The sequence below is a fragment of the Magnolia sinica genome, chromosome 9 (genome assembly GCF_029962835.1).
Source record: "Magnolia sinica isolate HGM2019 chromosome 9, MsV1, whole genome shotgun sequence".
In the NCBI taxonomy this organism is placed as follows: Eukaryota; Viridiplantae; Streptophyta; class Magnoliopsida; order Magnoliales; family Magnoliaceae; genus Magnolia; species Magnolia sinica.
In genome coordinates, this window is record NC_080581.1 from 75,929,878 (window position 1) to 75,945,139 (window position 15,262).

Consider the following 15,262-nt stretch of genomic DNA (forward strand, 5'->3'; position numbering starts at 1 on the left):
TGAAAACTTCTTAGAGGAAACAGTTGGAAGTTGAATGCTTGCTGTTGAAAACTTCTTAGAAGCTACAAAAGTTTTGGATCAAGCTGATATTTGTGGTTTCCCTTCATTTGTTTGTGTGACCTTGTCAATAGGTTGGATGGCAAATAAACATTACTATTTTCTTATGATGTGGTCCACTCGAGACTTAAATCTGCCTTTTTTTATTGGGCTCTTGCTTTGAAATGAACTAGAAAAATGGATGGATAGCATGGATAAAATACATACATCATGGTGGGGCCATACAGCTTTGACGCCAGCTATCTGCCTGGTGTTAGGGTCACAAAGCCTTTGTTACGTGTGCTCCCTAATATACATGATTGATGTAGGCTAAACCATGTAGAGGAGAAGATAGGGAGCAGGTTACTTGCATGGATGAACAAAAATAATACAAATGCCTTCATTCAGCGATTTGTTTGGTTAACTTGTGTTGACAGGAACCATTCTTGAAAAAAGAGTTGATTGTGTAGTAACCTTTGTGGGCCCACCATGGTGTATGTGTTTCATCCACACCGTCCATTCATTGGTTCAATTCATTTTAGGACGATCCAAAGCTCAAGTGGGTCACACCACAGAAAACAGCGGGAATTGAACTCCTATCATTGAAAACTTCTTAGGCGCTACAAAAGTTTAAGAACTACCCCAGTTTATGGTTCATTCCCAGAAATAATCTGACAAAATGAATGGACAGCATGGATGAAGCACATACATCATGGTCTGGCACGATCAAACTCTCTTTCCCTGTCAACATCGGTAATTATCAAAGTCAACGGTCATAACTTATTTTCTACTAATTTACATTCACTTTTCTATTAAAATACCTTCCGCATAAATAATTATATGTGAGCAGGAAATGTTTCAAAAGCCGATATAGTTCATGGTTTAGCTTAGGTATTAGAGATCATAGTTTATTGTTGGTTGTCAGGATTATTTTAAATTCCAAAAACATCTCTAATAATAATTACAGTGAGCTAAATGAGAGAAATTCATTTGTAGTTGGCACTTAAAAAGGTGCATTGTCGCGTGAGCATGACCTTCACTGACAAATTAGGCTCATCAGTGCGTCAATCGCCATAGTGGGCATCGATGGATCTGTTGCATTTGTCCGACAAAATTGAGTTGAAGTTGTTGCTATCCAAATATTTGTTTGGGATTTCGTAGAGAAGGAATTTGGGCCATTCTCTTGTAAGAGAGTTGAGAAATTTTGTCTTTCAAAAAAGAAATGAGACAATGTTATCAACGTTATACCATATTTCTGAACATTCCTAGAAATCAAGAACATAAACTTGTCATTGTAGGACTTTCTGTTAAGTGGCTGAGATATTCAAAATCCAAGTGCAATACACGGTCGAGCAGGGAGAAGAACATGGCCAAGAATTCAGATGCAGCACGCGGTTGAGAGGAGAGAGAAATGCAGTTGAGTAGTTCAAGATACAAAAGGAAAAGGCGAACAAGAAACACAGAACTTGGCCGATAGAAGAAAAACAATTTAAAAAAAGAAAAGACGTAATAAGAAAAGAATTAGAGAGAGGCTCTTTGACTACTATAATTGCTGGAGTAATGAAAGAAGCATCTGCAAGAATAAGTTGCATAGCAAAACTCTATAAATAGCAGGCGTAATCTATGGAGCAAAAAAAAAAAAACAAAAAAACAACAACAACAACAGCACAAACCCAATAACATCCAACAATTAAATTAAATTTATCTTTTATCTCAGTTATTCTAGGAGCAGCAATAATCAAGTAGCGGTAATTCTTAGCTATAGTGTTTAGTTGTAATCCAAATCTACACTAGTACGCTGGGCTTATCCTTTATCTAATATCACGCAGTTTTTTCAAGAAACGCATTCTTGCAACAACTTCTAGTAGTTGATTGTGAGTTTTTCCTTTTGTTTGATTTGCATTGGTATATTGAAAGTCCTTTCTTGTGGAAGGCAAAGCGTAACCCATCTTTGGAAGAAAAACCCAACCATTTGACTATTGCCTGATCATTGCAAAATTCTGTAAGTGGCTGAGTAAGCGATTGATCTTCTTTTATTCTAGTCATATACGTTCATATTGTACGTATATGCTTATTTCGGCATTTGGGGTTGAAGTTGATCGGTTTAGATCGAGCCATTATATTGATTCTAGCACGCTTGCACACATTACACATGACAGGAAATAAACCGAGCGCCAACAATTTTGGCACGCCCGATGGGGACTAATAACATGAGTCAATATGAAAGTCAGGAGAAAGCGAGATACTTGATAGATCTTCTACAGATAATGATGGCTAAGCTACGTGATAGGCAAATGGCGAATTAGCATATGGCAGAGTAGTTACAAACTCAGGCCGAGCAATCACAAATTCAGGCTGAAACCTTCAACTGATGAATGGCCATCCAGGCCGGAAACTCGAATCGGTTGTGTTCTAAAAGAACACCTACCGCGTCGCACCAAAACGTGCCTAAGTCAATTGTTGATATTAATTCTATCGGAAATCTGGCACTAATACCGCCAGCGTCGCAGTTACCTCTTCCACAACGGAATATTCATCTAGCCCCAATCCAAGAAATATGGAACGTTGTGATACTTGTTGAGTTTCGGCGACCTAAATGAGAGGTCAGGAGCGTCGTTCCTGAAGAAAGAAACCATGATATACTTAAGGGCAATCCTTCCCTGAGAATCCACCATATTATGAAAACAAAACAAGGTAGACCCTAAGCCACTTCCAATGGTCGAATCTAATCATTTGAATCATAACCAAAGTATTCAAATAGCCCAGGAAGTAGCAGGCCAATTTCTCGGTTGTACTGCTACCTTGGTCAACCATAGGTTCTAATCAGAATGGATATTGACCAACAGTCTTCATTGTCGCGGCTGACTTTACCGTTTTTCGATCTAGATGGTCAAGTTCGACCAAGACTACCGAATTTATTGTTTTTCGACCAAGATGGCCACATTTGATGTTTTTGTATCGGTCAAGCCAAATCAATGGGGAATTGATATGTGGAAAGACGACGATAGCATTAATTACATTGGACAACGCATCAATGTCACTTTCACCTTTTACCCAAATGGGAAGCAATGTGGAGGGCAATGTTATACCTTATTTTTGTCCATTTCTAGAAATCAAGAATGAAAACGTGTCATTGCAGGAAGCACGGTGAAGCGATCGAGATATCTGGAATCCATGTGTGGCATGCGATCGAGCAAGGAGAGGAACACAACCGAGAATCTAAATGTGGCACGCAATCGAAAGGAGAGAGAAACATGGTCAAGCAATCCAAGATACGGAAGGCGGTTGAGAAATACAGAACTTAGCCGACATAAGAGGAATAGCCACAAAAGGAAAAACATAACAAGAGAAGAATCTAAATAGAGGCTCTTTGATTATTATAATTGTTGGAGTAATGAAAGAAACATATGAAAGAATAAGTTACGTAGCATAACTATATAAATAGCAAAAGATATCCATGAAAAAAAAAAAAACACGACTTAATACAATCCAACAATCAAATCAAATCGATCTATCTTTTATCTTGATTATCTTAGGAGTAGCAATAATCAAGTGACAGTAATTCTTAGCTATAATTTTTAATTATAAACCAAATCTACACTCATACGTTAGATTTGTCATTTACCTAATATCACACAGTTCTTTTAAGAAACGCATTCTTGCAGTCGCTCATAACGGACAATTATGAGCTTTTTCTTTTATTTGATTTGCATTGGTATACCGAAAGTCATTTATTGTAGAAGGTAAAGCGCAACTCATCTTCGGAAGAATAACCCCACCCTCCTATTATCGCGTGATCATTTTAAAATTCTGCAAGTGGCTGAGTAAGCGACCAATATTCTCAAATTCTAGTCATATACATTCATACTGGACATATCTACATATTTCGGCGCTTGGGGTTGAAATTGATCGGTTTGGATTGAGGTGATATATCGATTCTAGCATGGCCGCACACATTACACGTGACTGAAAACAAACCGCTAACAATCAATTTTCAAGTGGAACCTTCCTTGCTGATTCTTCCCCATCTTATAGAGTGGCTTTTGTTAGCTCACAAATTGGTTTGATAAGCTTTATCCGTTGAAGAATTCCAAGAAAAAATTCTATTTATTTTTGCCTTCAAGGGTTCATACGTACGGGAAATGGCATCACAACTAGGGGTGTTGTACCATCTTTTGCGCCAATGTGCTACTCGTGTAGGACGCCAGTACCATGTAAAGGTAGACCCTACTATGAAAACTACCTTGGGCACAAAAAGCAAGCTGGTATGTAGTATGCTCATCATGTGGGCCACACCTTCGGAATTGATAGAGAATTAGCTTGACTAAACGCGTAGCAGAAAAACACCCCTGGCATATTTGATGCAAGCAAAGCAAAAGCATAAGTGGAAAGAGGCAAATCAAAACCCAAAATCCAAAGAAGAGAAAAATAAGAAACAAAGAAGAACAAAGAGAGACGTAAGAATTCAAACTCTTTTGTTTGTCAAACATACTTGTTTTAGTACATTCTCATATATTTCTAATAAATTTTACTAGATTCCAACGCTTTTTTGCTATCCATTTGTTCGATATTAATGCATATTTGACATAAAAAAGATAAGAGATGCGGTTACAACAAAGACATGCTATGCATGAGAAAATCACGTTAGTCAATTTTTTTTTATTAAAAGAAAAAACTATTTCTACTTTTTTTAAAGGTAACAAAAGTATATTATAAACATGTGCCAAAAAACAAAGGACCATACAAAGAGAAGGCAAGAAGTATCCTGACTATTTACAGAAAAAAGAATAATTAATTCATCATTCCTCCCCAAAACCCGAAGCCTATTCAATAACTAGGCTTCTACTTTCAACACAACCCAACCTAACAAGTGGCTCAAATTTCTAAAGCACCTTCCACTTCTTTCTTCCCAAATAAGCCCCGCCAATAAGCATAAACGCTGTGAGATTTACAACTCCTTTTTTACAATCACCACATACCAAAACAAAAACAGAATAGATCAATAAAATCTAGATAGGTCAAGAAACTTGGAACAAGGATAGGATACTATTCCAAAAAAAGGATGTTGTTGGGCAGTGCAAAAAGAGGTGATTAATTGATTCCACATTTAACAAACATTTGGAATAGTCATTCCCCACTTCTGAAAGTTATCAATTGTCAAAACTTTGTCCCGACTGACCAACCAACCACACAAACGCCGCTACTCTTGAAGAAGCTCCATAATACCAAATAAACTTGGTAGCAACCACACCATTCATGCACTCACTAGGATCGTGGCCTAAGAGCAAGCAATAAAAGGATTGGACCGAGAATCATCCAGACTTATCTATATGCCAGCACATCTTATCCTTTTCACTAAGAGATGGATAGCAAAATTTATAGTGATGTCAATTTCCCCACCTCTTCCTCAGACAAGAAACGCCAGCAATGAGGAGTCTACATTATACAATCCCCGAATCAAGAGAAGCACCGCTCTACCAACACCTCTCAGTCTGCCGATGAGCTTGCAAGATCTTGAGCCGAGTTACTGAGTTCTAGAATTATAGAGACCATTTACAAAATAACCATCTGTGTGTATGCACTCTCTACATTTTCTAATTATGATTGATGTTGCAGTTTTTCAGGGATGACATGAAAATCCAAGTCACAAGGAACGTGATATCATGACAGGACTCACTTGAACCTGTGGTTTACAAAACTCATAACTGGCTTTTCTTTTCTTTTCTTTTTTCAAGGCAAACCAAATTAAACATTATTGTTTGAAAACAAAAAAAAAAACAATTTATTTAAAAAAATGAAGGCAGCTCTAAAAACAAATATTGGTGATTGTTAAACACGAATAGAATTGAGAAAGTTGAATATTTTTAGTGGAGACGATATTTAATACAAGGATTACTTGACAATAGAGGATTTGAGAGATGCAAAGAATGATATTAGCCAAAAATTGCTTAACCATGTACATTATCACTCATGCATGCAGCCATGTGCACATCTATTCATTTTTTCTGAAGTTTTGTATTTTAATCTAATTTATATACAATACATCCAGATATGTGGGTGCATATATACCTGTTTTCTCCCTCCATTTCTTTTGAGTTGAAACCATATTGAATCCAGACTTTTCATTCTCCAACTTTTTGGTAGTTTCGTTTCTTTCACCGAATTTTTCGCAATCATTTTAATGGTACAAGCCAAATCAGACTACCGCATTTTTGTGGCAAGGCATTTTGCTAACTATACTTTAACCCTTGCTCATATAGCCGCAATAAAAAGCTTTTCTTTTTTCTTTTTTCTTTTTTATTTTAATTGTCTTGTGGGAAACACCTTTGATGGAGAACTTGGATGTTAGTTTGCAAAAATTAGTAGTTACAAGATAACCATACACACCACGTATGCATGTGCATCTATGATCACCGGTCATTTTCTTTTCATGGATACGTTCAACCCAAAAACGGTAATGCATCAACCATAGAACTCCTCAAACCAACCGTATCATTGCAGTATCTCACCATTTCCAGTACATAGTTTTTCTTTCCTGCATAGAAACGGGCAATAACAAAAGCAAATACAAAGGAAAAGAGAAAAAGAAAATATACAGTTGCTACTGGAAAAAATATATTTGATCATAGAACTCACGCAACGGCTCCAATTAGTAAAATTGCTATCCGTCATCTGAAGGTTCCTCTTCAATACATTTCCTTTTCTTCTCACCATCTTCTTCTTCATTATCTTCTCCAGCTTCTTCACATCCACCTCTTTTTCTTTGAGGAATCACTTGAAAGAATGAGGTCTTCCAGTCCCTTGTTTCCACGAATTTGAGCAGAATCTCAATCACTTGGTTCACAGTAAGAACCTGCGTCACCAGAATATGGCAAGAGATATTACAGAAAATAGAGGACATCAAGCAATGGATGCATCCAGCTTACAGACATGGGTGGGTTTTTTTTTTCTTTTTTGGTCTATCCAAACCCAAAAAATATAAACACCAAAAAAGAGGGCCCCAAGGCAAAGAGTTCACATAGCAGCCAGAGAGTAACATAACCACAATCACCCAAAAAATATCAACATCGAGCAGGTCAGCCAGGAAGTCCAGAGCACGGATCCACAACCCGTGAGGAGAAGAGGGCCCACACAAACCCTCTCTGCAACCAAATTCTTGTCCCTGCTAACATGGGGCATCAGTGGCTACTGGACCATGGTTAGCAAAATGCCATTAAACCAAAAAAGGTAGAGGAAATTTTAGCATTTATTTCAGCTTCGATCATTAAAAAAGGGTGAAAATTCGTCAAAGAAAGAGCGGAAACACCAAAAAAAAACTGGAGAATGAAAAGTTCGGTTTTAATATAGTTTCGACAAAGAAGAGCGAGCGAGAGTAACAGCTATATGTGCAAATAGGTGTGGATATATTGTATATGAACAAGATACACAACTTCCACTAAAATGGATAGAAGTCTATATGCATGAGTAATAATGTACATGTGTAATGAAATGGTGGGTTAAAATTATTCTTTGCCCCTCTCAAACCCTTCATTTTCAAGCAATCCCTGTATAAATCATCCTTCTCTGCTGAAAATTTTCTCTTCTACCCACTTCTGCCAATGGATTGCAACCACCAATCTCTGTTTTCTAAATTGCCCCCAAAAGATTTTATTTTTTTTAATCAATCACATTGTTTTAAAAGAAATGTGCATAATTAGGTTTGCTATTTAAAAATTTGTTTTTTTTTTTTGCCTATCTTCTGAAAGATGTGGAGTATTGAATGTTTAAAAAATTATACGAGTTTTTCAACAATACAAAGTTTAAATTCAAGTTTGGCTAACAATGATTTGGACTTTGTTACTTCAACATGCAGAAACCATTTGTCATCAGACGTGGAGAGAGGTGAAGCAGTTGTAAAAAGAAAACGAAAAGGAAAAAGAAAAAAAAAGAGTTTCTTTTGATGAGCTCTCTCTTTCAATTGTTCACCACCATCTAAAAATGACAGCGACTCTCGAGGTATTCCAAAAAGGTCACATAACAGCCATTATGTAACCACACTGGTGGTAACCGTTACACATTATGGGGTTGTAATGGCCGTTACGGAAAAAAAAAAATGACCCCTAAGGGTCCATTATGGGGCCAAAATAGTTAAGAACCGTATAGGCCATCACGGCCCCGTATTGCAACAGTATCAGGGGTGGCCGTTATGGCCACCATTACCGTTATGAAATACCTTGGTGACTCTTCCATTGTACACATGGCATACTTGTATGGCAATCCAAACCACATAAATTGCTGACCAACTTTGGATGGAGCACAACCTGAAAATTGCACTGAGGATATGATGTTTGCCATCTGATTGTGCTCTTGGAATTTGGACCACTTCCTGTTGTACTCCTAACAATCCATTTGATCACCATCAATTGGATGGTTAATATTGCTTGATTGATGTGATTTTAGAGATACACTCCAACAATGTGACCCACAGTTTTGGTGGCGCAGATAGCCGTACATGAGTCCCAAGTGTGAGGAGATAAGTCACCAACAATTTCAAAACAATGGTGAATTATTGGAGTCTAGCTCTCTTTTTGTGGAGAGAGAACTGAATTCATCTAACATACGGCAATACCTTGTAAATTGGCAAAATGCCCTTTGAATTAGATTTAAAACACTTCCAATGGCCATTCATAAGGCAAAGTTTCTTTTTTGAGAGAGAAACCAATTGTGTATAAAATTTAGCCCCGGTTAGGGCTGTCAATAGACCAGGCCTTTGGTCATATTCAGCCCAGGTTTTGAACTACACGGACCAGGCCCTGCAGGCAAGCCTATTCAAAAAAATAAGTTTGCTTGGCCCAGGACCAGGCCAAGCCAATCAACAACCCTGCCCCTAGCTACTTGTATTATCTGTAGCAGAGATGCTTTGAATAGTCACACTCACATATCGAATAGTATGCTTTTGCTTTTCAGTACTTGCTATGGATATCAAAGTTTTGTTAGTTCCAGATCCACGTACCGAGACAGACATGCCAATAAGGAGTGTGTGTGTGTGTGTGTGTGTGTGCGCGTGCAAGATCTGAGCTTTCCAGAAGGTAGGCTACACTGTTTAGATCTTATGGACTAAAGACCAGGCCATTTCATTCCTCAGGCAGGCCACAACATACAAAACAAATAAATGGCCAGAGAGAATTGTTCAGTTGTCGGTTTAGTTTGCGCATTGTGGTGCACCTGAGTGAAATGATCTCATTTTCTGGGCAGAAGATCTAAGCATAATTTTCAACCAGATGGAAAGCTCAGATCTCACACTGGAAATGAGGCCACGTTTTGGTGATCCAAGTCATTCACATCGTGGCCCCATCATGGATCAGCAATACCACAAAATCTTTCCCCATTGGATTAACCTAACCATCGCATGTGGACTTTGGTCATAACTAATCCATTTTCAAGACACCAACAGATGGCTACGATCATCTGATAGGAGAGCACCTGGGCTGTTCAGATCACCAAAAGGGGGTCCCACCTTAGTGTTTCTGGATCAAGTGAAGAAATGTCATTCTTTTGGTCAATCATCAGGTACCAGGCTTGACAAATATTTGTTGCTGGCTCTGATATAAAAGTATGTTCAACTACCAGTTAGCATTAGCAACTGGTTAGGCAGCCTAAAGACTCTTAAACTTCAAAGACGATATGACTGCCATTGGTTTAAAAAAACTTAATATACCTGTGAACTTGACATCTTTAAGTAGTTTGCAATTGGCAGCTTCGCAGATTGGATCCCCTGCTCTTTTGCTTTCTTCAAGGTTATCCCCTTCCATCGGTTCCGGTCCACCAAGCCACCAACAACATATATTTTCTTTGGATCAAGTACATCCAGTACAGTTTCTGCATCTGCAGTAAGATACACAAGATTTTCTTTTTGATCTTTCAAGACTTCAATATACGACTGACTCTCTTTCTCAATAATCCATTTATCAAATCCTGGGAGCCTTTGTAGTTGGGTCTCGATCTCTCCCCTGCATCCTGTCAACCAGAGATGGCTCGGTGAAGTACATCTTCCATTCACTGCATAACAATACATAATCTGCAATTTCCATTAGTCAATGAACAACACGTTTTCCACATCACAAACTTAACAGCCTGTTCTGAGTGGAGGATGAATGCCAACTTTTTCAAGATATTTATCCAGTAAGATTTGAATAGGAAAGATAAGGTGTTTGGTTTCCCAAAAAGAACCATGCAAAAGAGGTAATTTCTCAAATGCATCTTCTTCTTCTTCTGTTCTCTTCTTTTTTTTTTTTTTCTTTTTCAAATTCCTCCCATTTTTTCTCCAGCCCAAATCAAATTGGATAAGGGCTATCCTACACAATTCAATCAAAGTGTCCCATCCAAAGAGGCCCTATAAGAAAACAAACCACAGTAACAAGTGGTACTGAGTGCAAGAAAAGGCAATAGGAGTGGTACTAAAAGGTCCCCTTCAATACATCTCTTTGTGAAAAATAAAGCTATTTTAGGACCTGATTCATCTAAGAGCACTGATATTCTGAAAAAAGAGCAGCAGCCTGGGCAGAAATTTATCAACTGCAGTACAGTGCAGTGCTAGGTGAATGGCCGCAACAATTAGCAATCTTTTTTTCTTTTTTCTTTTTTCCTTTTTGGAGACTATTCAAGTAATAAAAAGGTAGTAAGGACTGTGTCCATCAGATGGAAGCCAAAATCAATTCTACCAAATTGCAATTAGTTGAGATTCGAAAAACAAAGATCAAACATTGTTGGTCTGAATTTGTAATTGTATACAGTGAGATAAGGGATTATAGAAGTGCATGGAAAATACAATAATAATAATAATAATAACGTGAGAAGCAGGTATGTCAGTTGTCAATGGTCTAATTTTATGCCTAATAAGTGGAATTCAAGAATATGTTAGGAGAAAGGCTGAGATGATGAGGATAAGTGGAATTCAAGATTATGTTAGTCATTTGTAAAGCGTGTTCAAAGACCAGATGAATTAGGATATCTTGTCAATATTCAAAGATAATTCATTTGGCCAAATAATTGATGATATGGTCCTCGATAGAGTAGAATGGCAGAACCAGGATTCATGTAGCTGACCCCAAGTAGTTGGGATAAGGCTTAGATGATGATGACAATGATAATGATGAATTCATTTGGCTGAAGAAAATCTCATGCAAAATGCCTATGAGGGAATTTTTTATTTACTTTTGTATTTTTTGAAAAGAAACAAACTTTCTTCAAGAAGAACATGGTAAATCAGGGAAGATGGAATGCATTTGCAATACAATAACTCACGCTTCTCAAATCTTAGTCGACTATAACTCTAGTGTAACCATTTACGTGGATAAACAAAATGCTCAAGACCTGTTTGGATGTACCACATAATGGAAATTAAAATGGAATGAAACCGGACTAATCCTCATTTTATAGAGGTTGAGCAGTTTGGTGCCACCTACAAAATACAAACAGCGCGATGTGCTAAATATTTATATCCAGAAGATTGGCTCCAAAATGAGAATGCAATATGTTTGGTTGGTATTGGCTCCGAAATGAGAATGCAATATGTTTGGTTGGTCCCATTATAGTGACATTCTCTTTCTGGCAGGGGAGTCGCTGGCCTGTCCGCATTTTTAGGTAATACCAAAACAAGCTCTTAGCATAGAGGCTAAATTTTTTTCGGGGGGTGGGGGGGGGGGGGGGGGAGACGACCTTCGCTAAGAGCAATAGCTGCAGCTTCATTAGAAACTCTCCATACAAACAGAGACATTCTAACTACGGAATGTTCATTTGCCCCTTCCAATAAATGGCCACGATATTGCACACATGTGCTATGTGTCACATAGCCAGATCCTGTTAGCAGGGCTCCAATCCAATTCCAATAGCCAAATGGTCAACCCCTAAGGAAGGCAAAGGTCCCCTGATACTGGGCAGTCATGAATATCACCAAACCAATTGAGGATAAACTGACATGTGACTGGAAGGAGTACCCCATAGAGTGCTGTAGTCGCTAGAAGGGACGGAGACAGAGAAAAAGGGGGGGGGGGGGGGGGGTGGGGTGGAGCCTCTTTGTTGCTGAGAATTTTAAATTTTGACTGTTGGGATGTACTCAACTTAAACGTAAGTGAAATCACTTCTTCTTTTTTCTCAGTATTTCAATAGGGATCAAAAGCTGTAAGTGACTTGCAACTTTTAACTCACTTAGAAGTGAAATTTCCTATCCAAATGGCACCTATGACTTGCCTGTAAACCCGTTACAACTAATAAAACTTAGGGGTTGTTTGGATGCCTGTAAGTTATTAGTAACTCAGTTATAAGTGGTGTTTGGACAGAATTTTCGCCTGTGAGTTACAAGTTGTAAGTCATTTATGGCTTTTCACCCCAATTGAAACCCTAAGGAAAAGTAGTGATTTCATTTGCCAATAAGTTAGATACATCCCAATGATCTCTACATGACTGCAGCCCTTCTCAATTTCAGAGAGAGAAAACGAAGAAGAAAAGGGCTTAATTTCTCTCAATGACTATGGCCCTTCTCATTTTCAAAGAGAGAGAAAACAAAGAAGAAAGGGGGTTAATTTGACTCTCAAGCATAGTGTGATGCAGTGTTCGAAATATCGGTATCGTGTTACATATCGCATTCTTGGGATACGGATACATATTGGTTATCGCATGGGATATATCGGTTGTATCACGTAATGTATGGCTATTGTTGGAAACATGGGGAAACATTGGGAAATTGGTCGAATGTTTTAATGAAACTTTAATGATTGTTAAAAAAGACATCAATACACTATTACACTTATAAATCAAACATTACAAAAAACAAGTGCACATAACAAGTTTTCTTTGTATGAGGTCCTAATATATGCGTTGTCTAACTGAATTAATGCAAGTATATTCAAAGTCTATTCATATAATTTATAAATGTACGAAGACATGTGTAAACACAAGTAATACTTTCAAAAGCAAAAGAAGAATCACTAGCTCAGGTTATATATATGTTTGATTTTATGTTTGGACACAAAGATTGCAACCAATTTGTAAGAAATTGGAAAGTTTTGATTTATTTTTTTTTCAATTTTCCGCAACTTGGCCCATCTCCTCTAAATCTTAAAATCGAAGCTCCCAATACATGATTTTTCATGCAAAACATGAAAATTTATGGATTTGTAACAATTTGACACCGATTTAACATGATTTACAAGAAAAAAAAAAAGGATTAAAAATCGAAAATGCTCAATGGATTGAACATGTGGGATATATCGCACTACTTGTGCGTTTTGTATCGCACAGGTGGGATAATAGATATATTGTGGGATATATCGGACGATATCATCGATATTTAAAACACTGGTGTAATGGTGGATAGACATGCACCTGGATTTTGGGGCCCAGATGATGTGCACAATAAATCCAATCTGTGTATCATGTGTCTTGCGATGTGCTCCTGGGGCCCCAAAAAATCAAGCTAATAAATTAATCACATCCACCCAACAGGGAACAACTGGATGGGACACCCACCTTTACAATCTTCTAAAGTTTGTGGGGCCCGCTACTATGCGCATAGGAATCCAAGCCATAGTGTGCATCTCCCGGATGGGGCGCAAAAAATATCAGCCCGATTGACTGATAAGGAAGGCAACATGACATGGAGCAGATCATTTGAATCAGTGGGCCCACTTTTGTAGCCCATTTGTTGATTGGTTTAGCCTAAAAAACAGCTCAAAGGATTTATCTAAATGGACGCAACCCAATGGCAGATCCTATGTCAACCCTTTTTTATGTGATTGAAGATTTTGAAGCAATTTATCCCTCCAAGCTCTGTTTGGTGTGAAATGTGAATACACACTTTGTACCCTACAAACATTTTACAGGTTACCCAAACACAGGAATAAGTACTTTACACCTTATAGCCAAATAGGATGACGTCTTAACAAGTTATACCTGAAACTCACACGCCTTTTCAACTTAAAAAGTTACAGTCATCCAACCAACCCCTTGTACATCTAACTATTAGATCTATGGCCATTCGTTGGACGATTAAAAATGAAAAATATTTCAAGAAACCAGTGTCCAAGAATCAAAGGTTAGGATTGTTCGATCAATCTAATTTTCAGGAGGCAATACGGGGACAGTGAATTACACAATTTAGTCAGTTTAATTTGAGTTTATATATCCAATATGTTACATTTATAAGTGTACGCGTATCAAGCATCATATGCAGCCAGAGTATCCGAAATAAGAAGAAGAAGCACCTGCTGGACGAGGCTGTGAATCTCGTTACTACTCATCAAATCAGCGAATTCGAGATCAACGACGATCTTCTGCCCCGCCTCCTTGGCCCACCTCAACCTCTCCATCTTCTTCTCCTTCTCTTCCGACCTCTTCTCCATCCGCTCCTTCCTCATCTCCCTCCTCGACTCTATCAGCTTTGTCTTCTCCTCCTCCGACACGCTCGCCAGCTTTTCCTCCCATTCCGACCGCTTCCTCTCCGCCTCCTTCTGCTTCTTCTCCTTCTCCAATGCCTTCTTCTCCGCCTTCTTCGCTTCCCATCTCTGCAGCTTCAGGAGTTTCTTTTGAGCGTTCTTTGAGAGCTGAGGAGGATGAGGGCCGGGATCGTTGCTGTCGTTTGTAGGGGCAATTTGGTCATTTTCAGCGGTCTGGGTCATTTGCGATTTTGCTAGGGTTTTTGACTTCTTAGAGCTCCCGTCCGCCGCTGGCGCTGCTGCCAATCGAGGGGAGTTTTCTAAGCTCGGAAATTTTAAGTTCGTGATGCAACCGAACTGGAGGAGTGTGCTTACGCGTCCGTTTTTGTACAAGTGGGGTCCGTCTTCCAGTGATCCATGCCGTTGGTTTTGAGGGGCCCCGCTTCGATGGGGTACGATCATGGCCGGGATTTCAGAATAGGCAATGTGTACATTTTGGAACGCGCTTGTTATAGGACGGGGTCGCAATGTGCCGGGCCTGGTCTGAGACCCCTCAGCCTGGCCTGGACCCGCAGGCAATGTGTAAGGAAAAGGTTGAAAGGATCAAAGGCTTCAAACTGCTGTATCTAAAAAAAACAAAATTGAATATCTCTTACAATCGCAATCAGTCTCAATCACATAAATGGCTTTGACCATTACAACATGTCCCTCACAAATCGGATGCTGTTAAACCATATATGGATGCGTGCCTTGTTGAGTAAGACCAGCTCACAAATGAGGCACGTTTGGATCCTAAGTTACTTGAAATAAGTGGC

General features: G+C 38.6%; 1 protein-coding gene across 1 annotated transcript; it reads right to left on the bottom strand.

Moving 5' to 3' along the window:
• Positions 1-6,293: 6,293 nt before the first annotated feature.
• LOC131255712 (tRNA (guanine(9)-N1)-methyltransferase) lies at positions 6,294-14,917 on the bottom strand. Its single transcript, XM_058256509.1, has 4 exons — positions 14,277-14,917; positions 9,734-10,093; positions 6,673-6,889; positions 6,294-6,571 (listed from the first exon to the last, which is right to left on the bottom strand). Exons 1-3 carry the CDS (start codon positions 14,907-14,909, stop codon positions 6,698-6,700), a joined length of 1,185 nt encoding a protein of 394 aa, XP_058112492.1. The 5' UTR covers positions 14,910-14,917; the 3' UTR covers positions 6,294-6,571; positions 6,673-6,697.
• Between the last annotated feature and the right edge of the window lie 345 nt (positions 14,918-15,262).